This window comes from Pagrus pagrus (assembly GCF_965226575.1).
Source record: "Pagrus pagrus genome assembly, chromosome: 13".
In the NCBI taxonomy this organism is placed as follows: domain Eukaryota; kingdom Metazoa; phylum Chordata; class Actinopteri; order Spariformes; family Sparidae; genus Pagrus; species Pagrus pagrus.
Genome location: NC_140197.1, coordinates 28,491,613 through 28,514,283, shown reverse-complemented (window position 1 = coordinate 28,514,283; position 22,671 = coordinate 28,491,613). Strand labels below are relative to the sequence as shown.

General features: G+C 42.0%; 1 protein-coding gene across 3 annotated transcripts; it reads right to left on the bottom strand.

Moving 5' to 3' along the window:
* Positions 1-1,957: 1,957 nt before the first annotated feature.
* unm_sa1261 (un-named sa1261) lies at positions 1,958-21,691 on the bottom strand. 3 transcript variants are annotated; one of them, XM_084371472.1, is made up of 4 exons: positions 21,330-21,691; positions 10,825-11,055; positions 5,191-5,393; positions 1,958-4,011 (listed from the first exon to the last, which is right to left on the bottom strand). In XM_084371472.1, the coding sequence occupies exons 2-4, from the start codon at positions 10,994-10,996 to the stop codon at positions 3,184-3,186; spliced, it is 1,203 nt and encodes a 400-aa protein (XP_084227598.1). In that variant the 5' UTR covers positions 10,997-11,055; positions 21,330-21,691; the 3' UTR covers positions 1,958-3,183. The 3 variants fall into 3 exon arrangements, with proteins under 3 accessions (XP_084227598.1, XP_084227600.1, XP_084227599.1); XM_084371474.1 differs by lacking the exon at positions 21,330-21,691 and adding an exon at positions 11,595-12,071; XM_084371473.1 differs by lacking the exon at positions 21,330-21,691 and adding an exon at positions 11,169-11,585.
* Between the last annotated feature and the right edge of the window lie 980 nt (positions 21,692-22,671).

Sequence of the window (22,671 nt, the reverse complement as noted above, 5' to 3'; positions counted from 1 at the left end):
GTGCTCACACACGTCGCTGCTCTGGTGGATCTGAACGCTAAACTCTCGTCGGCCTCTCGCTGGTGGTGAATGTGTAAACATGGTGGAGGAACAGTGAGATCAGTGAGAGCAGCTCAGCTGTAATTACTATGCTGAACATGCAGCGCTGCTTGATGATTTCCTCTGCGGCTCAGCTGCACTCGGCTGTTTTCCCCCTTTGCTTCCTTCGCATCAGGCGGATTTGAGTGTGTTTTGTTGGACTGACATTAAAGACTCATCCAGCCTTCATCTGCAGTCACTTTGTATTTTTCCTCTGCTGCAGCAGATTCAGGGTTTTCAGCCTGATCTGCTGTTGATGTATGGCTGGTTTTTCTTTTTACTGTAACATTAAATCAGAGTCGGTCCCACCTGGGTGGGAGTGTTATGTAATTCAGCTTCCAGCGATGTTTTGCAGGCAGACGCCGCTCATTACAGCCGAGCCAAAAACATGCCTCAGTGGTTTTTACAGCTTCGTGGGGCATTTTGAGTTTATTGGGGCATAATTATGTGACCGACATACAGCGAAGCCTCATCTAATGTGCAGAATGACCTCAGTTTCATCCTGGGTTTGGATGGAAATTCTGCAGCAGGAACGTACGTCTTGATAAAAGTTGATCTCTTGACTTTAAATCTGCAGTTTGATCAAATAAAATGAGACGCTGGCATCGACCTCACAGCTGTTTCTCACTTCAAAGTCTCACAGAACCAGGACCAGTCCAGCTCCTTTTCTGATTGACTTATTTCATCTTTTGTGAACTGAGAGTTTGAAATGGACGACGTCCTGCTGGGGGAACTACACACAGTGTTATTTCCTGTGGTTTTAATAAACGAGGTAGTGCTTTCAAGTTTTCTGCATTGTCCACACTAATAGGGATAATTTGCAAAATGAACATTGTCCATCCACACAAACGAATCACCTTTCTGTTTCTCTACAGTGTCAAAAACTTTTAAGTAAATAAAAAATTAGCTACTGCTGTTTATGTTTTCAAGTCCCTACCACCAAACAAAGACATTAAAACCTGGATACAGCTTTGAAAGCGGAGCCCTGTTCATTCCTATGAAAGCTGCGGCGTTGCGCATGACGTCAAAAAAGGTCGACTGGGTGAAAGAATCAGATTTATAGATGAACTGGATACCAGAGGCAAAGATGGCGCCCAAGACCAAGAACGTTTTCTGGCTTCTGTGTTTACTTCCTGTTTATGTGGCCCATTGAGTTTCCCCCACTCGGCCCAAAGACTTTAAATAGTCACAGATTTAAAAATCACTCTTCTCAGCTTGCTCAGTTTTAAAACCTCCGTGGATCAAAAAATCATAATAGAAAGAGTCATAATCGACCTCGTTTGCCGTTCTTGGTGTCGTGTCAACAGTTTTAATAGCGATCTGTAGGAGAAAATGCTTTTTGTGCCCCAAGTGGCCGCTGGGCAAGATTGGAAACAAACCTGAGCTGTCTTTCCAAATGTTATCATACTGAATAAATCTAATTGTGACAGTCAAACGAGTCATTTTGTGGATGTTGTGATGCAGATTCTTCTTTCATAATGTAAGCTTATGGAAAAAAGCCCCTTTGGGCTGCAGTGCATCAGGTGACGATGTAATTACACAGTTTGACCACTAGGGAAGTTGGCTTTAAAGCCTGGTGCTCTTCCTTAGTAGGGTTAGTACGACGGGAGAAGCTCACTGCACATGCTCAGAATGTTCTTCTCTGGTTTTTGATGCATCGGCGATGTAGACTTTATCGCCACCTACTGGCCCGACATGCCTGTTACAGTGTTTGTCATCGTTTTGCTGTTCTCGTGGAGATACTTTGTATCACGAAGGTCGTGTGGACAGGATTTGTTTTTAAAAACGGTCCGAAAAATATCCATATCAGTGTTTCCGGGACTTATTTACTTGTCTACACATCATATCTTTAAAATAATAAAAACACAGATCATTTTTTTATTTCTCGGGGTGTTTATTTCAACAAATGTTCACCACAGTAATATCACTTCATGCAATACTTCTGAAAAACACAAGAGAGCTGAAACATTTTTAAATCCCAAAATCCAAAGACTTGTTTTTCTACATTCTCCCCATCCGGTCTCACATTATTCAGGGCGTAACCTTCTCATGAATTACACAGCAAAAAAACTGGAATAAAAGGTCGAGAGGGCACAAATACTGGATTTATTCTTCTGGTGTTGGAATTTTTCCAAATATTTCCTGTATCTTGCCTATTTTTGAGGGAAAAAACATCCAAATATATTAACCATGCAAGTAGAAAATAAGGATTATTCATCATACTTCGATGTGCTTCTCTCCCAAATAGATGATTATTGAAATGTAATCAATTGCGAAACCCAATTAACACTTCTGTTGAGCTGCGTTCTCAGCCGCTCGTATTTGTTGCTACTGTACAAGTAGGTTGAGGCATCACAGGCAAACATAAAAAAGGACATTTTAACGTGAGAAAAACAGTCTACGCACATCTACAACAACATGATGACGAGAGAAATGTAGATCTGTGAAAACCAAAACCACCTGCTTCTACAGTTTTTGCAAATTTCTATTCATTTTATTTCTCAGAAAAAAACAAAACAAAACAGACCTCAGATCTCTGATGAAACAAATCATAAATATGTTGAACCGACATAAATAAATAATCTTAAAAAATATACAAAAGAACCTAAGAAAAACTTCACACCGTACAGACACACATCTACCAAACATGAAGATGGTTCACTACATAAACACACAACAGAACCATCGGTCACAAATCATCTCACTGAAAGACGATCACGTCTTTTTTCTTCACAGATTATTTTTTGCAGTGACTGGATTATTCCAAACATTTGAACATATTGCTCGAGGATTATGAATGTTTTTCAGTGTTTTTTTTTCTTCTTTACAGGTCGTCCAGTGAGTTCATTGTTCGTGTCGGCCACGTTCAGGAGGTTTGTGATTGTCTCACTGGTCATTTCCTCAGAGTTCGTCTTCATCAGAAATGAGTGTAAATCTGCAGTGACGCTACGTCGTGTGTCAAACTGTAGAGAGTCTTCCTGACGTCAAACATCAGTCGTCACACTTTCCTCACTTCCCTCCTCTTTCACACGGAGAATCTTCCTCGTCGGCTCACAGCAGCCTTCACATGTGAGCCGGCAGCCTGTCGCGCAGCGTCAGCCGCCTCTACACGCAGATCTCGATGGGCGTGGCCACCAGGATGCGTCCTCGCTCGTTGTTTTCTCTGTTGACCCGGTCGTAGCTGCCGGTGGAGGACGGCGAGCTGTTGGTGGACATGGAGGAGTAGTGGGTGTCCATCATGATGCTGCCCTTCGCCACCACACAAGCCGGCGACAGGCTCTGCTGCTTCAGTCTGTCCACTAATACGTCCTCTTCAGACGAGGACGAGCTGATGTCCAGAGGGGGTGCGCTGCTTGCTACGCCCCCGCTGCCGCCGCTGCTGCTGCTGTTCCCGTTTTCCGTGTCCAACATCCAGCACAGGTTGAAGTAGCTGAAGACTTCTTTGACGGAGCAGCGGCGCTCCTGCTCGATGGAGAGGAGCCTGCGAAACATCCGCAGAGCTTCATCTGTGAAGCGGCGCCACTGCGAGGGCACCGTGCCCGTCCGGCGTCGCTGCCAGCGCACAAACTCTTCGTAGAAGGCGTCGTTCGGCATGGCCTTCTCCCAGGGGAAGTTTCCTGTCAGCATGCAGAAGAGCAGCACGCCAAACGCCCACACGTCCGTGCTGTAGTCCACGCAGAAGCCTTCGTGTCGCGAGGTGTCGCACAGCTCGGGCGCCGTGTACGGGATCGTGCCGCTCACGCGCTTCACCGGAGAGCCGGCGCGCCGCGTCATGCCAAAGTCTGACAGCTTGACCTTGCGGCACTCTTTGTCAAAAATGAGGATGTTCTCAGGTTTGATGTCTCGGTGGACCAGCTTCTTACAGTGCAGGTAGTCGAGGGCGATCGCCACCTGGTGGACGCAGCGTTTAGCCACCGACTCAGGAAGTCCAACCTGAACACAGAGAGAGAAGAAGAATGAGGTCATGCTCATCACAACAATCTGTTTATGTGTGAAACAAAACATTTCAGGGGATTTTTTATTTAATATGTAAAATGAGACATTTTTCAGGAGAAATAAAAAAAAATGTTTTTGTCATATTTGAAACTAAATTAAACTTTCTTCTGAAAGTTTTCAAGAGAAAAAAAATGTTCATGTGTGAAACCGAGTAAAAAAATGTTTCAGGAGAATTTTGTGTCCCACAAACACCGTCCACAATACTCACACTCAATACTCACTTAGGGAATGTTGTCTCTATAAAAAGTGTTAACAGGGAAGTGAGACTCTGAGACTGATGTACAAATTGTCAGAAAAAGAAAATCGGAATAGTTTCCAGGAAAATTCCAGTCATTTTCAGGGAAAATTCCCAAAATTTCCAGGAAAATTCCCAGAAAATTCTCCGAAAATTTCGGGGAAATGCCAGAAAAAACGGGAATTTTCTAGGGAAAAAATGGGGAATTTTCCGGATTTCTTCTTGTGTGTGAAAAATGTGTTTTCAGCTTTTTGTGTGTGTGTGTGTGTTACAGTAAAAAAAAAAAAATATGGGAGAAATGTATTTTTCAAAAAATACTTTTTCATATGTTAAACTGTGAGTTAAACGTTCAGAAGAAATGTTTCCATTTTGTGCTCCAGACTGTGACGAAACCCTCCGTCAACACTGTCAACTTGATTTGCAGCTTTGTGTTTGTGTCAGAATCAGTTTAATTTGACAAGTTTGAGGACACAAACAAAAAATCTGACTCCCGGTGTACTTGAACAGAAACAGACATACAGCTCAGAGCGAAGACGATAAAAATGGAACAAATAAGATAAAGATTGAACTATATTCAGGCGCTCTCACCGGATTAATCATTTAAAATATTGCCAGGTCAAAGAGCCCTGGTGAGACTCCTCTGTGCTTTTATTTTGATAACACTTCACAATAAAAGGCTGGTGTATTTTTGTGTTTTGACTCCCCACAGAGCTGACAACTAAATGTCAGGCACCAAATAACACAGCAGTGGATCCAATCTGTGAACAAAGGTGACACAGCGTGGATGCATCTGTGGCTTGAGTGGAAACAACGCTGTAAAAATAGTTTCCAGTATTTGGGGGATCAAGAGGAAATAATTTGGTCTTTATTCTCCACCTCACCTGTGGAGGGATGATGTCAAACAGATCTCCAGCCAGAGCGTACTCCTGAGCGAAGATGTAGTACTCGTCCGTTTCGAAGGCGATGCCGTACATGTTGATGATGAACGGGCAGGGCGACAGATAGAGGGAGATGCTGTACTCTCTCAGGAAGCTCTTCAGCTTGGTGGTCTTCTTCCTCAGAAACTTCAGGGCCATCTTGGTGCCTGAAAAAGGAGGACAGAGCCGCGTTACATAACCCCAATCTCATTCCTCGCTTCTTGTTCTCACATTAAAGTGTTTGGGGATTTATTTCACGGCGGCCTAATTGCGTGCATGAATCTTAATTAAAATAGTTTCAAGATTCGATGAATAATTAAAATCTTCAACGTCACTGAATTAAATCCTGGTGTTTTTTTTCTGCAGGAGATTTATACTGTAAGTATTTAAAACCCTCAGAGTGACCAGGATGTTGCCTCAGCTTCAACATGGAGCTGATCTACTTTCATGTGGAGGATTTTGCAGTAAAGGGACACTTATAGCTTCAAACTGTCCTCGTAGACCTAAAGGCTTAATCCTATTTCCAATTTTTAACCCTCGTTTTCAAGCGTCCCTTTGCTCTTCAGTACAGAGTTTCACTGGGTGGTGGTTTAAATCTCTCCTAATGAAACAGAAGAGCCCTTCAGGACCCTCGTACGTCATCAGGAGGCATTGATGGCGCTTACATAAACAGACCGTCTTCAGAAGCAGTGATTAGTTAAAAAAATGGGCTAAAAAAAGATTCATTGAAAATTGTTTTTTCGATTTTTTTTCAAAACATTATTTTTCAAAGATTTTTTTTTCATATGTGAAAGAAATAATTTCATCTGTTTTTTTTATTTTTTATTTTTTTTTTCATGTGTGAAACCGAGTAAAAATAATTATTGTCAGGACAATTTGTTTAAAAAAAAAGTTGAAACATTTTCCTGAGATTTATTTTTTACAACTTTTTTTCCAATTGTGATACTGAGTTTAACATTCAGAAGAAAATTCTCAAGAGGAAATTTATTTTTCATATGTAAAAAAAATTTTCAGGAGATTTTTTTTTTTAATATTTGGAAAAAAAATCAGAAGAAAAAGTTTCTTCCAAATTTTTTTTCCATGTAAAAAAAACAACACATTTTGAGAACAAATTATTTTTTTCAAAAATTATTTTTTTTAGGTGAAAATGAGTTTAACCTTCAGAAGAAACTCTTCAGGAGAAAACATTTTTTTTAAACAGTAAAAAACATTTTCAGAAGATTTTTGTTTTGTCATGTGTGAAACCGAGTTTTAAAAAATGAATCTTCAGGAGAAAAAGTTTCTTCCAAAAAAAGTTTCTTTTCATATGTAAAAAATATAATTAAAAAAATAATAAATAAAGAAAATCTTAAAAAATCAAAAAAAAAAATCAAAAGGAAAACTGAGTAAAAATATCTTGAGAATAATTTGTTTGTAAAACTTTTCGTTTTATTGAGAAGAATTAGTTTAGTTGTTTTTTCCCCCAAAACTTTTTTCAGGAGAATCTTTTTTTTTTTACCTTCTGAACAAATCAGCATTAAGATATTGACACTAGCTCGCGTTAATGTTACGAAAAACCTAGTTTTACGATGTCTCTGTAGTTGTGACTGTTTTACGCTTGTTAAAAAGAAAATAACACATTCACACAACCTCAGTTTGAAGTGTGCCTCAATAATTCACCCTCTCACTTCATCCCAACAAGAATCAGGACACCCAGCCCCTGCAGGCGTGAACGTACAAAATGGAGGGGAAGGGACTGAAGGGATTAAGGCTTTAGAAACCCAAAGACGACGACTGAGGTTTCATTCTGCCTGCAGTGAATCATTTCACCTGATATAATCCTTTAAAAGGACACAAAAAGACATCAAGTCGTCTGGAGGGAACACGTGGAGGCAGTTTGTGAGGACGCGATTCAGGGCCTCGACTCACCCGTCTCACCTCGTATCCCCCCTCAGCAGGAGAGACATTACCAGGGCTAATCTGAAATACCCCAGACAATAACCTGGAGAGCTGCCACGTCTGCCTCTCCCTGCACCAACAGTCGCTGTGTCAGCGAAGATGAGAGGGGACACTTCTCCAATAGCACCGGATCAGCTCCGCAAAGTGCGCCGGGCTTTTTACAGCGAGAAGCCACTTCAGGAAAAGGTCAAGAGGAGCTGTGATACAGGAGGGGTTTACCTCGTGTTGACGGGGAGGAAATAAATAAATTATATTCTTGGTGGTGTTGTCGCGTCTCATTATTCAGTTCCCATAATGCTTTGGGGGATGTATGTTATAATACTGCACTGAATCACACTGTGGGCTGTGACTTGAGCCTGTTTTTTTATGTTTTAAAACCTGTATTTGTTCAATTTTTGGTAAATTTGTGCTATTAAAAATATGCCGAATTAATTATTGGTTGTTCCCGTTTGCAGTGAACATCTGGATTGACAGACAACCATCACTGGATTATTCTGATACAAGATAAAACTTAAAAATGTGATATTTCTTAGGCAAGTTCTGTTATTATAAGAGGCGTCCTTTTTTCTGTGATTTCCAAGCGGACTCCGATCTTAGAAAAATGAAAGTCTCACTGGATAATCACAACTGAGACTGACTCTTTTCTCTCACCTGACTAACTGTAGTAAAACCACAGTGTAGAAATCGTCTATTACAAGAAACACTCCTGTAGCCTCTGGAGCACCATCTGCTCAGGGGAACTCAGCCGACTCGTAAAGCTACAACTGTTTCAGGTCAGACGATAAAGCTAAAGATAACCTACATTTGTAAAAGTTAATCTACCCGACTGACCCACAATGTCACCGTCACTACTGTCAGCCAGAGACAACAGGATTAACAAACACGGCTGTTTTGTGTGTCTGTGACTCTGTAATCATTTTGTGTTTATTTATAGTTTTTTTGTGACTCTTTGCATCTGAAAACCACAAAAAGAAGACAAAAAGGAGGATTAGTCTCTGTGCTCCTTTAGTCATTTTGTGTCTTCTTGCAGAGGTTTTCCCTGTAATTGCTTTGTGTCTCTTTGTAGTTTTGTCTCTGCCACTGAAGCCATTTTATGTCTTTTTCTAGCCGTTTTGTGTCTCTTTGTAGTCATTTTGTGTGTCTTTGTAGTCGTTTTGTGTCTGTTTCTGTAGTCAGATTTGTACTTCAGTATTTTTTTACGATGCCACTTTATAGCTAAATATGAGGATTTGCTTTTTTGTTTGAATTATTTCAATTATAATAATTAAGGTTTTGTGTTTTTCTTCTGCCAAAAGTACTTTTTACTTTGTACTTTAAGTACCAGTTCTTCATTGCATTTTTACATACTTTAACTGTAATATTTTCAATGCAGGACTTCTACTTGTGATGGGATATTTTACAGTTAGTTTAGTAAACTGTAAACTACAGTTTAGCTTTATTTTAAAAAAAATATTTACCCAAGTAAACAATCTGAATCCTTCAAAGCTTCCTGTCTCAGGTGGATCATATTTGCTGTATTATTAGTGGAGCGGGTTGTTGTTGAGAATCTGCTAATAAATACGAGATATTCAAACTGTTCTGCTGTTTGGAAATGATTTTTTTAACAGGACTGTATTTTAATGAAATGTTACCGACAGCCTCAGTTTGCTGTGCAGCTGTAATATGAATTCATCCGTTTCTTAACAGCTTCAGCACTTTTGATTTGCATTAAATTTCCCGTCTTCATTGTGATGCATTCGCGCAAAATTATGATTCAAAAGGTCAGAAATGACTTCACCTTCAGTCCATTTACTTCCACAGTTAACATGACATTTATTCTGAGCGCCGTCAGCCACCAGAGGGTGGAGGATTAAAAGCTCTGTTTGTTCTGTGACGGCGGTGAAACGACGTCGCGATGCAGCGGCATAATGAAACCCCAGGTACACACCGTGTCTTACATCCTTCAGCTGCACACCTCACGGGCCCAGAAAGGTCAGAATTCATCTCGGTGACAGACTGCAGCCACTCAGAACCGGTCCTGTCGCTGCAGCTTTTTGCTCCATAAAAGCGACTATTAAGACGCTCGCGGCAGATGGTCGACATTTGGGCTTTTAATGTGAAGAGGTTGAACAGATTTCTATTAGTTAAGTAGCGAATTCAGGCAGTTTGTATCCAAATCGATGCTAAATTGCTGCATAAAGGTGGCCCGCATCACCTCAGAGGTGGTTTTTCAAAATTCATTTTGAAAAGTAAACACTTCAGAGACGAACGAGAGTGCTTTACCTGCTCGCCGATTACACGCCCGAGCAGGAGGAGAGTGAAAACAGCATTATTTCTGACTCAGTGTGCGCCGCTGCTGCGATACCAAAGCGCAGCGTTTTAAAGCTGCACTCTGCAGTGTTATTATGTAAAATGGCCTTGTTATCACAAAGTAGAGCCACAAAAGAGAGCAGCATCACATTTTGCCCTGTAGATCCGCTCGCTCGGCCCAAATACAATTCTGGAGGTGAGTCAAGGAAATCTTTCCTCCCACAAGAGGTGATGGATTGAAAATTGAAAGGCAAACTGCCTCCTGCTCCGTCTGAGCAGAGACCGACTCGTCAGCGTTGGACCTTTTCGTTTCCTTTTATTCTAAGTGCCTTTTGAAACGAAGCAAACATCGGACGTGAACATTAACTGTCCTGACATTTCACATGATGTTTTAGGCATCTAATTAACGCTTCGTTAAAGACCTGTCAGGATCTGGGTGGAAGATTTCCCACTAATGGTTCCTCAAACAATGATTTCAGACACCAGCAGCCTCCTCGACCCAGAAACTGTCAATGTTTGCCGGATGAAACGATGTATGATCCGTCACTGGCACATTTATTAGCTGTAACTAGCTAAGCTAATTGAGCTAATATTAGCTTCATTAGTTTTTTGCTGAGTCATGGCTACAGACATGATATCACGCTGACAAACTGAGGCTAAAGCTAACCGAGCGCAGAGTAGGAACCCTCGCTAGTTCACGAATTTCATTGTTCTCCACACGTGAGAGATGTAACATATGCAATTAAAAAAATATCCTGAAAATGTTTTTTCCCTCACTCGGTTTCACACAGGAAAATTCAGGAGCATTTTAAAAAAAAAATGTTTTATTTATTTATTTATTTTATTATTAAAATAATAAATAAATAAAATAAACCATTTTTTTTAAATCGAGAAAAAAAAAAAAAAAAAAAAAAGTCCAGAAAAAAATATTTTGTCACTCGATCTACACACGGGATTTTTTTAAAAAATTTTTTAAATTTATTTATTTTTGTCCAAAAAACCCCCCAAAAAACACATTTCTGTGAGAATTTTGAAAATGAGCCTTAAAAAAAATTCTCCTGCCAAATCCTTTTTTCCCGCTGGGCTTCACACAAAAAATTCACTTGTTTCACACATGGAAAAATAAAACTTGTGAATTTTTTTTTTAAGAGAAATGTATTTTTTTACTCCAGATTTATGTGAACTCTTCCACTCGTTCATATTTCCTGTTATGCCTCTGAACCTCCTGCTGCATCTTCGCTAGGCTAATTTAGCCGTCAGTGATGGTGAAGAGTTCGGGGGAATAAAGTCACTGTTGCTGCTCTAAAAGAAAAATCGTGGAGAAATCGAACGTCTGACTGATCAGAAACATCTCAGACACTCAGCAGTTACCTCTGATTTTGTGGACGACCAGGTCCACCTTCCCATAGGTGCCCTTCCCCAGTTCACAGACGACCTCGTAGTATTTATTGATGTCCAGTTTCTCCAGGTTCTGCGCGGCAATCAGCTGGAGCTCCTCCAGGATGTCGATGGAGGCGCGGGAGCCGTGGGGCGAGGAGTTCATAGTTGTGGAGGGACGGGGCCGGAGCCGAGGGCCGAGGGCTGGTCTGGAGACGGATGTTCCTGTGGAAAGGAGGAGCAGGAAGGAAAAGAAAGGTTCAGTATGTGACCGGTGTCCGCCCATGTCTCCAGTCTCACAAGACTCCCACTGTAACTGCGCTGTATGTGCATATGACCTGTTAGCAGCAGGAGGCTTTGTCTCCAGGCCAAATGAACTGTTACACAACCTTCTGATTGTGTTGTGACTTCATGAAAAAATGATCACAGGGAACAGAGACAAAGATGAAAGACAGGAAGACAGGTGGAGAGTGTTTTCAACGCCCGTCTGCAGCGAACAATCTTTCTAACTGTCGTGAAGAAAGACGTCAAAGTCTCGATTTAACTCCAGAGTGTTTTCTTGCCGTTTCCAAGCGACGCATGCAGGCAAACCCAGGGAAGTCTGTGCCAGTGCAAAAGCCAGACAGACTGGACCTGAGAGGAGACAGTGTTTCTATTTGTCGAGCTGATCGTCTGCAGCTGATTAATGATCCTCCTCGTTAATGAAAGTCTAATTCTGACCCGACGTGTTTCTCGGGCTCCCGTCCTCAGCAGATCTGTCTCACCTTCCTCCTTCTGCTTTCCGCGAGAAGCCGCTCGTCAAACCCGCCGACAGCCAAGATCTGTGAATGACTGGAGAGACTTCACAGCCCCGATGGCGCAGCAGAAATGTACCATCTCTCATTAACGGGGACGAGACGGCGTTGAACGAGACAGGATGCTCGCCTCGTCCCGTGTCCATCTGTGGAGACGGCTCCTGTCTGCAGCGTGAGCGTTGCGTGTCGAGAGGAAGTGTGCAACACGAATCTGCAGTAAAGCAGCGTGAAAACAATGACAGCAAACAGAAACACACAGTATGCTCGTGTAGAGAGGGCTGCAGCGAGACGACAACTGTGATCTGTGCTTTTCATTAAAGTCAGAAATCAGACGACGTCCTCGAGACGTGACTGAAGACGATATTTATATTCTCCGACAACAACATGACAGCGATTGCTTTGTTCTTTTACTGACGACATAAACAAACAAACATCTCGATACACTCGATCCGTTCTTTAGACAAAACGATAAACAGCAGCGGTTTCACATTTTCACAACGACCAAGACTGTTTTGTCATTTCTGTGCTACAATTGTTTTTGCATGTATTTACAACTTTTAATCGAAAAGGCACGTACAAAAACAGGATAATGGTCATTTGTCCTGAGATCTGCTGTTTAGTTTTTGGTTTTATTATTATTATCATTTATTCTATATATCGTGTGGCGCTGGTGCTGCTTGAGAGAAGATTTAAAACCAACATCGATCTTCATTTTGCAGCACAAAAGTAAAAAGAGCTTCTCTAGACAACAGCAGATCCACCTCAGTCTCCATTTTCAGGTCATGATTGAAGACGACTTTTATGTTTTGTTTTGTTTGGATTCGTTTGATCGCGGCGTCGAGGTCGGGGACCTCGTTTACCTTAAAGGCCACAGACTAAAGAAAACGACAGCTTGAGGTTTAAAATAAACATGTAAGGAATCACAAAAATGCTTAAATCCAGCTCTGAGGGCCAAACTTCAAAATACTTGGAGCGTTTGGAGGACAGCTGTCGGGTTTTTGTTTCAAGGTCCCGTGAATTTAATAGAAGTTTCAACTTCAAGTTTGCTGATGTCACATGTCTAAATCAACGGTTATTCTTCTCGTGTGTCATCAAAACAATCAAAACTCTCAGATCAACACGTTAAACTGAAAAATACACACAAACAAAGGAAACTTTGACGGTCCTGCAGCGACAGCGGCGGGTTGAAAACAGCTCCGGACACAAACAGTATGTGCTGAGCATTAAAAGTGCGACGAGCAGATAAAAATGAGGAGTCAGCCGGAGCCCGAAGGAGCCAACTGGCTGTCCATCACCGGTCCACTCAGCATCCTCTGACAAGGTCAATAAAACACAGAGCGGAGCAGAGAGAGCTGCAAACAAACAACCAACTACCTGCTCACAGTCTCCTCGCTTCAGAGTCTGGCTTTAATTGAAATTATTTCATAAATAACGAGTTTATCTGCACGGCTACAACGTCCGCAACGCGGTCAATGAAAGCGGGGTTTGTGTCCACGTGAATAAAGAGCAGCTGATTGGATCTGACGAAGCCTCAGAGGACGACATGTCTCACCGAACAACACCGACAGTCTGAGAGGAGACCCGACCCGTCCGAACATCACGATCATCATCAGGCTCATTGTTCTCAGATTTGGAGGACGAGCAGATTTCATGTCCCCACAGACGGCTTCAGGACACCAAGCCAGAGACCAAATGTCTTTCATATTTTGTGGATGTAAACGTGCATTCATTGTAACTTGTGTCACATTTGGCTGAAAACTTGACTGATGAAAAGAAAAACTAGAGCTGCAACTGTATTTTGAAAGTGTAAAACTCTCTGAGCTTCTTAAATGTGAATACTTTCTGGTTTCTTTTCTTCCTCTGTGACAGTAAACTGAATATTTTTTGAGTTGTGGACAAAACGAGACATTCGAGGACGTCGTCTTCGGCTTCGGGAAACACTAATCGACATTTAAAAGACGGAAAACTAATCGACAGAAGCCTGAACCTGCTGGTCACAACACTGAATCTGTCATTCGTAGCATGTAGCAGCTGAAACAAAGACCCCACTTGTGTCTTCTGGGCTCATCAACATGTTTTCTGCAGCCTCGTTTCGCTCTGAGCTTCACTGTAGACCATAAAAACCTTGACATGTATGCGTGCGGTATGTACAGCGTCACGCTCGGCTCCCTCCTCTATAACCTCCCGAGTATAAACACACGCTCGTATGTTTCTCTCCTGCTGCTGCTGTCGTATCAAAGAGGCCCGCAGATGAAAGAAAAGTCACAACCAGCACTAATTAGTAGCATCTTTCTGTTGGCTGCAGCTCCCAGCAGCCCCGGTGCTCCTTCTCAGGGTAACCGTGCCAAGGCTGCTCCCCAGAGGGGCCTCGACGAGCGCCAGGGCCCCCGTTTGCCTCCCGGGCGAGAGGGGATGAGACCGCCTCGCTGTCTTGAAACGCTCGTCGACACTCAAAGCGCAGCTGGAGCTCAGCCAGGCTTCATTGTGTCGTAGCTGCTGCGCCTCCTCTCTCATGCTACCTGTCTGTTGCAGCGAGCAGGAGGGAGGAGGTGAACGACGCCCGCTGTGAGAAACACCTGTTTGGAGATCAGGCTGCAGGGAGACAAGCTCGCCGTGTCAACGACCTTTCACTCGTCTTCCTCAGTGTGACGTATATCACATATATCAGTGTCTTTCAAACTGTTTACACCAAAAAATACAACTCTGACTGTCATCACGTCAAGTTGCTCGCCTCTATGACCTTTACTTCTACGTGTTTCTGTGTCATGACGTGGTTAAATGTTATTTCTGGCCAACGTGATTCAAGTAACGCTTATACAACGTTATTAGATCAGTGAAGTCCCCTCATCAAGCAGACTATCTGGAAGTCTGTAATAGTGGGTTTGGACAGACCTCAAGACTCACTGGGCTTCCCGCGAATGCTCCCGCAAAAGTTGGTGAGTCTGCAAGCGTGGTGGTGGTCGAACATTTGGATGCAGCCTCGTTGTTTTCAACCGTTTGCTGCTGACGTTAGCAGGCGCTGTTCAAGTAGCCACTAGCGCTCATGCTCGGGTTACTTCCTGTTGAGTTGTTCTCTTCCTTCTTCACATTTCTTGGCCGATCTCACCTGTCTGGAGCCACGTTTGAAGCGTTATTACTTACTTACTCACTCGCCATGAGTTTGAGTTGAGGTTGTAGCTATTCATGGATTAGCTACGTGTATGAACGTGACTACGTGGCAGGCTGAAACAAACATATTACAAGGAAGACAAAAAGAAATTCTGCAGTATTTTGATTTCATTTTCAAAATAAACCTTTGTTAGCTTCCTCTGGGTACCACAGTTTGAGAATACTGGATATATATCGTTTTATATCTGATATCTAGCCTGAATAAATGTCCATAAATCTGCTTACGATAAAACAAAAGACACTCCTTGTCAGTCCACATGAACGCACTATAACTCACTACAACATGATACTTCCTGTTTATGTCCCCAAAGCATTATTACTATTTTTAGCCGTCTTTATCAACACAGCTCTCATCTTCCTCTAACGCCGACACTCTCAGCTAACTATCGATTATAAACATTTACCTGAATATGTGCAGACATACGGACAAACACTCTTACGTAACAACCGTCCGGCTACATGCACAGAAAACACAGCGCAACATCCAAAGTGGCGGCATTTGTGAGCAACACAACACACTCTGAAAATAACAAAATATTGTGAGTCTGTAAACAAGCACAACAGCGTCGACACGAAGCCACGGGCGAGAGATGAATGTGTGACCGACTCTGCTCTAATTTCTGGTCACAGAAAATAAAACACAACTAAAGGTCAGAACGTTTCTCTCTTCCCTCGACACACGGAGAAGCTTGTGCAAGCTTTTTATTTCAGGCAGACTTCAACTCCTGCGATGCAAAAAGCTCTCAGGTCTCCCCCGAAAAACGTCAGTAAATCAATCTGAGCTCTGAGCAGAGCGACGCTTGCCAGAACAGAGACGAGAGATCTCGCTGCTCCCGACATCCAGTTAGTTTCAGGATGGATTTTTAACATCACACAACTTGTTTATGAATCTATTCATGGCCTTTTTCGCTGAAACGCTGCCAAGACGTGTTCGTGGTCCCTTCAGATCCACAGACGAACACACCGGCAGAGAGAAGAGCTACATGTTCTGGACTCAAACTCGACATTTACAGCCCATATTAACTGTACGTGAACGTAACGAACCCGAGGAAACTGCAGAGTGATCGTCTCGTTTCGCTGCACATGAAGAACCTGCAGAAAAACTGCCTCCACCACCTCGTTTGTGTTCAGGCCAACATCGACTTGTACAACATCTAATCTGATCCAAGCGCCTAATTAATCATCTGTAAAGTTAAATCAATACGTCAGCCGAGCAAAAAAATACTTAAGCAAACAAACGCCGACAAAATCTTTTAGAGAGAGGAGAAAAACAACTTATAAACTTTTATCCTGAGTATTAAAGGAGTAATTCGCGCATCTTATGTTCCCTTAAAGGTGCTATTTCTAAGAAAAGTCGATTTTTAAGTCTCATGACGAATGGTGAATGAGACTTAAAAATCGACTTTTCTTACAAATACGACCTTTAAACAAGACTAAATTGTGCAATAATTAATGATTACAAATGTAATATGTAATATTTTGTCTAAAATCAACTAAACCTGTGTTTTATATTTTGTTGAGTTGTGTTCTGACATTAACCCAAATCTTTTCAACGACGTTTCAAACTGGAGAGATTTGGTAACGCCGCGTTTGTCGCTGTGACTTCTGGGAAAACATCAGGAAGTCGGTGAACACGACTAAACGTAACGTGAATTAAAACTTTAAAACAGATAGTTTCCCATGATCCGACACTGCTTATCAGCAAAAATGACAACCGGTGCATTTAAATAGCTGCAGAGCTAATCGCAAACACATTAGCCTCAGCTGCACTTTGTGTTGCGTGCTAATTAGCACATATTAGCACGATAACTGGTGATTAACATGGTTGTGCTTAGCTTTCAGGATGTTAGCATTGTTATTGTTCGCATGTTAGCTCAAAGCGACCTCACAGAGCCGCTAACATGTTTACAGACTCTTTGTTTTTGTTTGCTTTTCAACAAGGTGTTATGATTTATTATTATTATTATTATTATTATAAAACGAGGGAAATGCTTTAAAAATATCCACATATCTTATTTATTTAACCCACAGTTAACATGATGAAACCAACAGGGCCGAACATAAACTACTTAGCTTAGCTTCAACTTTACTTTTAAGATTTTTAAGATGTATTTTTTGCCGCTTTGAGCGCCGAGCGCCATCCAGCTGGTCACATCAGAGAGAAGGCAGACGTCTCTGAAACTCACACTGTCCCTTTCACCTCAGCCACATCAAACATGAGTAAATGTAATAATCGTGAGCAACAATCATCAGTTACTGTTTCACGCTCGGCTGCATCGTCTCCGTCTGAAAAACACCAAACCGGGACGGACTTTTATCTGTTTCAGCGAGCTCGAAAAAAACACGACGACAGGCCGAAGGAAATTAAATCAGCGCTGTGATTTATGAACTCTGACTGCTCGTCTCTGTCGGGGTTATAAAGTGGAGGACGGATGAAGACAGTGGAGACCTGTCAGCTCCTCGTCTCTCGTCATCTCCTCGTCTGACTTTACAGGAAACACCAACACCGTCCTGCAGGTTTCATCCACACAACAGCTTCAAACTCACTGAACGTGAACGGTTTGGTAGTTATTGTAGCTCCAGTTTAATATTCGAGGGTCAGTGATTCGGCACAATGTGGAGTTTGAGTTGTGCCAGTCTGGCAGGTTGTTTAATTACCTGAGCTGTTGACCTGCTGGGCCGGCGGGAGGCCCGATGTACTGAGCTTCAGCACAGAGAAACAGCTTCAGTAGAGCTGAAACCATCAATTCACCGATCAGTTAGTGGATCGACAGATAAGTGTTGAATAACTTGATGATCCGTTCGTCACTTTTAGAGCAAAACTAGTTAAAAAATGCAAAATATTCTTCAGTTTCAGTCTCTAAAATCTGCTGTAAACTGAAAATCTTATTGAATCTGTTAGTTGTCACTGTATTTAATTAATCACCAACTGGTTTGATAATCGTTAGTTGGTTTGAGGACTTTTTTTTAAAGGAAATAAAGTCTAAATTATCTTAATTCCAGCTTCTTAAATGTGACTATTTTTTGGTTTCTTTCCTCCTCGATGACAGTAAACTGAATATTTTTGGGGACGTGGACGAAACTAAACGTTTGAGGACGACATTTCCCCATTTTTCACCATTTTCTGACATTGTCCTCGTCGCTCCTCACAGATCAGATGTTTTCTTCTCTTCAGTGGACGCTCGGTTGACATTTGGGTTCAGGAACAAGACGTCACATTGGGCGCTGCGATGGCAGGATCATGTATTTTGGGTTAAAACACTTAGTTCTCACATTTTTTTTAGGGCTTTTCCTCCTCAAACACGACAGAAGCGACTCGCTGACTGTCACGTTTCAGTGTTTCAACAACGGTGAAGTGTAATGTGTCTAATTTTGATGATTGATTAATCACTTTTAAAGCTAAAAAACAGATTAAGAACAGAAACATTGTCGTGTTTTAGGCTCAAATGTGACGATTTGCTGCTTTTCTTTGTCACATTTCACCGTTAGCTGAATATCTTTGGGGTTTCGGACTGAGGAAGGTTTCGATCTCATCGCTCCAAACAAATCTGGTGTTTTCAGTGGAAGCTCAGTTGACATTTGGGACTTGGAACGAAACAGAACCTCTCTGGGCTCTGGGAGGTTGCGATGGACACCACTTTTTACTTTTCGGACACAAAGTGAGCAGACATCGCTCCTGCGCTCGTCTCTTCGGGCCTTTCAGTCTCGTCCTCTGTCATTCTTACCTCTGCTGTGAGTCGGTGCCAGTGAACTAACATGTGTGTAAAATGTTATTGTCTGAATCTGCCCTGCTGAGAAAACAAAAACCCCAGAGATTATTTCTGCCCCACGAGCAGCTCTCTCCTGCACAAATGTTTGCAGAACTAAAACTCGGTCCCGCCGACCGTCACGGACTCGGCTCTGGCCTTCACGCCGTCCCTGTTGCGTGTGGACGTGTCTCCCCGTGTGGACGGCCCGCGGCTCGGCCCTCCGGCCCGCGGCTCGGCCCTCCGGCCCGGGCTCGGCCCTCATGGAGCCGTGGAGCACATCAAAGCAGCCAGGCTTTAACTGGCTCGGCCTCCAGCATGTGCGAACACTGGGGCTTTGTGCCTGCACGCTCGGCGGCACATCACTGGGCGCTCTGCGTTAATGCCAACCCGTTTCTGCTGCTGTGAACCCCACGCTACAGTAGGTAATGTCACCCCCCCACCCTCCTTTGTCTGTTTTAATCTCGGCCTCTCTTTCTTCTTCTCTGACTTTCTGTCTTTCTCTGCACTGTTAATGTGTCTCTGCTGGGCGGCCGGCTGCACATGCATCACTGTAGACAGACAACAGACACATATCTCAGAGCACGACGCTTATTTTCAGTATTGATTAATCTACAAATTATTTTAAAGTGTAGCGTCAAGACAAAGAAAAAACAACTTCCCTGACTCCGAGGTGACATCTTTAATGTATTGATCCTAAATCCCGCCCCTCTTAGTTACTGTTGCTAGGTCAAACATGACGACACCGGTGCCGCTAAGCCGGGTACAGACTAAAACACATGATGTAAGGATGTGGCTGTACGTCCTCTTTTCCCCTTCTTGGGATCAATAAAGTACTCTATGTATTTACTCCTGACTACAGACTACGGTGCCGACCGCTACACGTTAGCTAGCCTAAGATGTGGCTGTACATCCGAATATTACCTCTGAACAAACACAGGTGTCTTTGGTGATGGTGTTGATGTTTAGCTGATGGTGGGGTCCGCCACACATAATCCACTCACTTTGCAACGAGACAGCAAACAGAACTAAGTTTAGCTTCATTAGCTGTTTGAAAATCTTCAAATGTTTTGTTTAATCAAAAGTACAGAACCTGAAGATAATGACGGTAAATTTTCTTTTTGAAATACTTCATTTTTTCTGTCCCAGACTGCTGGCATGTTCGTTACTTGTAGCTAGCTAGCTAACTAAGCTAAAGTTAGCTTGATTAGTTGTTAGAAAACAGCTGTCATGGCTACAAACATGATATCATGCTAAAAGACCTCCAACATCATCATCGATCAAGCTACTTAATTTTTATCCAATTACTCGCAGCTAATGAAGCTAACTTTAGCTTCATTTGCTAGCTAGCTTCATTTGCTTTTTAAAATACTTGCTAATATTTTAATGTTATTATTTCAGACCAAATTACAAAGCAGCTTTTTATATTTTGTTATGTGACTGTCAACATTTCTTGCTCTGACCGTCGGCAGGTTTATTAGCTGTCGCTAGCTAGCAAGGGAAGCTAACTTTAGCATCTTTAGCTGTTTGAAAACGTCGTCTTCAAATGTTTTGTTTAATCAAAAGATAAAGATAGTATTTTTTTGTAGCACAATTGCTGCTTGTAGCTAGCTAGCTAAGTAAGCTAACTAAAAAAACAGCATCTCCAACTAGCAAAGGAAGCTAACTTTAGCTTCATTAGCTGTTTGAAAACGACATCTCCAGCTTCACAGCTACACATGACATCATGCTTAAAAAAAAAAAAAAAACAGCAAAACTGCAACAAAATACTGTTTTTAATTATCAATGAATCTTCTTAGTATCTTTTCCAATTAATCATATAGTGAAATTGTGAAATATACAATAAATCTCAACTTCCAAGAGTCCAAGGTGACGTCTATAGATGTTTTTTGTTCATTAAAAGTATAAAATCTATGAAAAAGCAGCAAATCAGCTCAACTGAGAAGCTGAAACAAGATCAATTTTGCTTGAAAAATGCCTGAAAAGACTAATTTATGATCAAAACAGCTGCTGATTATTATTCTGCCAAGGAACCAATCAATAAATCGAAGATACGAGAGCTCAGACAACAAAATCTCGGCAGCTCAAACGCTCTTTGATGCTGTTTTCCCTTTAATTCACACAAAAAACCTGAGCAGACACACCAGGTTTTAAATCATCCACAGTGTCTCATCCTCCACAGGACTCATGGAGACTCATGGAGACGTGATGCCAGTGTCAGTCACACTGTTTACAGTCTGCGAGTCACAAGAAACCAACAAACTGCAGCACAAAGACATGAAGAGTGAATCAGCTCTGCATCAGACACAAAGCATCAGAAACATCCTCACAACGCGCAGCTGCACGTGAAGCCAGGTGGGCTGGAGTGAGTGCACGTGAGAAATAAATCATGATCATGTGTAGAAATGTGATCAATAAATCCACAAATACTGATTCAAAGGCAGTGTGTGTGTGTGTGTGTGTGTGGTGTGTGCAGATGTGCACAACAAAAGGTTGACAGCAGCTCTTTTGTTCTGTTTGTCCACATGGTGCAGGTGTTAACTTTTGTTTTGTTTATAATCATTTAAAATCAGATTTAAAAGCAGTTTAGAGGGAAAAAATAGGTTGAAATGAGGATTTTTTTTTTTTTGCCGGTACGTAAACACAGCAGCAGCAGCAGCAGCTCCCGGTGTGATGTTTCACAGCAGCCGCACAAAGACGCATGAACGAGACAATTAATGCAAAAACACAACCTGAATAAAAACACACGTAAAAGATATAATTAATGAGGAGTTAATTGTTGTCATCTTACCTTTAAAAATGTGCAGTAATTATCTGTCAGTCCATCCAGACAGCGGCCGGCTGTCAGGGAGCAGATCCGTGGTGTGTTTGCGGTCCGTCGTCTGTCTTTTCTTCCAGGGCTCCTCGGCTGTCTGCACCGCCGCCGTCCGTCACTCTCTGCCCCGCTGACGAGCGTCCCTGGAACCGCTCTCTATTGTCTCCGCGCACCGCAGGAGGACCCGCCCACCGCCGCCGAGCAGCCAATCAGAGCGCAGAGCGGCGGTGCGCTCCTCTGCGACGGTGCTGCCTTCGCTGGATGTAGGAATTTACAGCATCGGCAATAAATCTCGACATTGAGGTGAAAACGTTGCGTTTAGATGAGATTTAACCAGTGTTGGGTTACTTTTAAAATATATTACATTATATATTAATAGCCAGGTAAGTTTACACACGAGAAATTTGCTGTGGTCTGTAGGTGCAAAACAACAGTAATATAATATATATGTATATTTAATATTTAAAGTAATATATAATGTAGGCAAGGCAAGTTTATTTGTATAGCACAATTCAGACACAAGGCAACTCAAAGGGCTTCAAAATACATTAAAAATTGCATTTAAAATACATTAAAAACAATCAGGAAGAAAATCAAGAAACAAAACGTTAAACAAGTTAAGAAAGAGGAACATAAGCTTCAATAAAAGAGGTTTGAAAGACTAAAGAATAAAAGTCACTGTGCAGTTCAAAGCCTTGAAATTGCTTCATAAAAAAGGCAGTGGCAAACAAAAAGGTCTTCAGCCTTGATTTAAAAGAGGTGAGACAGTTAAATATTCCAGATCTCTTAAATAAATGATTGGCCTTGTACACAGGGATGAGCAGACAGACAAAGTTTGACATATTAGGTTCAAACCTTTCAATCTGCGCAGACTGAGAGCCAGAGAAATTTATTTTTGGGTGCTTTTGTGCTTCGTCTCGCCGTTCCTTCGGCCTCCGTCCCTGACATAGTTTAGACTCAACTATTATGTTCTCGTCCTTCTCTTTTATAAACTCAAAATAATGAGTATTCCCATCTCACAAACGTAGAGTCGACTCTGCAGCCATCTCAGCCACGACAGTCTGCAACCAGCGTCGACGGTAGAAGGTCACGTTGGTGATGGATTCTTAAAAAACAATAATAAATGCTTCACTTCGATCGGTAACGTGGATTGTAAAGCACTACATGACATAATCGTAGTAATATATTACTAAAATATTATAAGTAACGCATTATATTACTCCATTACCCCAACATAACTGGGGTATATTAAACTTATTGTAAGTTAATATAAGATAACTATAAGAACTTTATTTAGCCAGTACTTTTCTCCACCATC